Below are 1,221 nucleotides of genomic sequence, written 5' to 3' on the forward strand. Positions count from 1 at the left end.
TTCCACCACTCGCACTCACCCCTCCCCTTCCCTCCCCCCAACCACAAAATCACTTAATAAATGCATGGGTATTCATCACCTCACCCCCAGACTCGCCAGCTTTTTTCTCAAATCAACGCCAGGGATGTCAAAACATGCCATATAAAAAGTCACAGTCTATATATATATAAAGTAACACCCCCCCCCCTCCACCCAACACCCCTTCCTCTACTCCTTTAATCAAACTTTCTTTTTTTTTAACCCTCCCACCCTTTCCCCTCGCTCCTTCTCTTCCTACCAAACCACGACCCCCCTCCCCCCTTCACCAGGAGTATCTGCGATATCACCATCACCATCAGCACTGCCGCGCCGAACGCTTCACCGGTCGCGTGTGAACCAGCTCAGGATCTTCCACAGGAAGTAGCCGAGGATGATGGGGTAGGCCACGATCTCTCGGTGCGCTCGCTTCTGGTTCTCCTGCTCTATCACCTGCACACGCCGCGTCAGCTTAGCCACCTGAAACACACGGGGGGAGGGGGGGATTTAGTTTAGTTTCAGTAAGAGTTTTACGACACTTGCAACACAATAAGGTCATATAAGTGGCTGAAGAATAGGTGTTACAAGAGAGTAACATACACAAAAAAGGAGAAGAGATAAGGACGATAGGTGTTTGATAGGAAAGAAGGGTCAAAACCACACCAGAGCACCCGTTAACCACCCATTAAGATGGGGTTTTTTTTGGTTTTTTTATAGTAGTAGTAGAGGGTTTTACGGTGCTCGCAACTGCATAAGGTCATATGAGCACCAAGGGGTGGGTGTCAACAGAGAAGTCCTTACAGGGAATCAGACTTACTCTGCTCAGCTCTCTAGCTTCAACAGCACAAGGTCTGCTTCGACGTTCAAGGCATCCCGGAAATAGCAGTTCACAAGAGAGTGACAAACATACAAAGGAAGTAGAGGAATAATGACAATAGCAAGGATTAGGAAATAAAAATTTCAGCAGTTCCCTGTTGTAGTTCAGACACAGTTATGAGCACGACCCCCTGACCCACCCATCGACCGACCCCATGACCCACCCACCGACCCCCGCGACTGACCTGTGTGCGGAGCAGCGTGGCCTCGTCTTTCTCGACTGACCTACCCATGACCCCTCGATCGACCCCCTGACCCACCTATCGACCGACCCATGACACATCGACCGACCCCCTGACCCCATGACCCACCCACCGACCCCTGCGACTG

General features: G+C 50.9%; 1 protein-coding gene across 1 annotated transcript in view; it reads right to left on the minus strand.

The window, feature by feature from the left end:
• Positions 1-225: 225 nt before the first annotated feature.
• LOC101860941 overlaps positions 226-1,221 on the minus strand; it is a gene marked incomplete in the record, with an annotated part of 15,687 nt that continues 14,691 nt past the window's right edge. The window contains 1 exon segment of the mRNA XM_005112536.3: positions 226-495. Within this exon segment, the coding sequence (XP_005112593.2) occupies positions 358-495 (138 nt within the window).

The sequence above is a fragment of the Aplysia californica genome, unplaced genomic scaffold, assembly GCF_000002075.1.
Source record: "Aplysia californica isolate F4 #8 unplaced genomic scaffold, AplCal3.0 scaffold01313, whole genome shotgun sequence".
NCBI classification, from domain to species: domain Eukaryota; kingdom Metazoa; phylum Mollusca; class Gastropoda; order Aplysiida; family Aplysiidae; genus Aplysia; species Aplysia californica.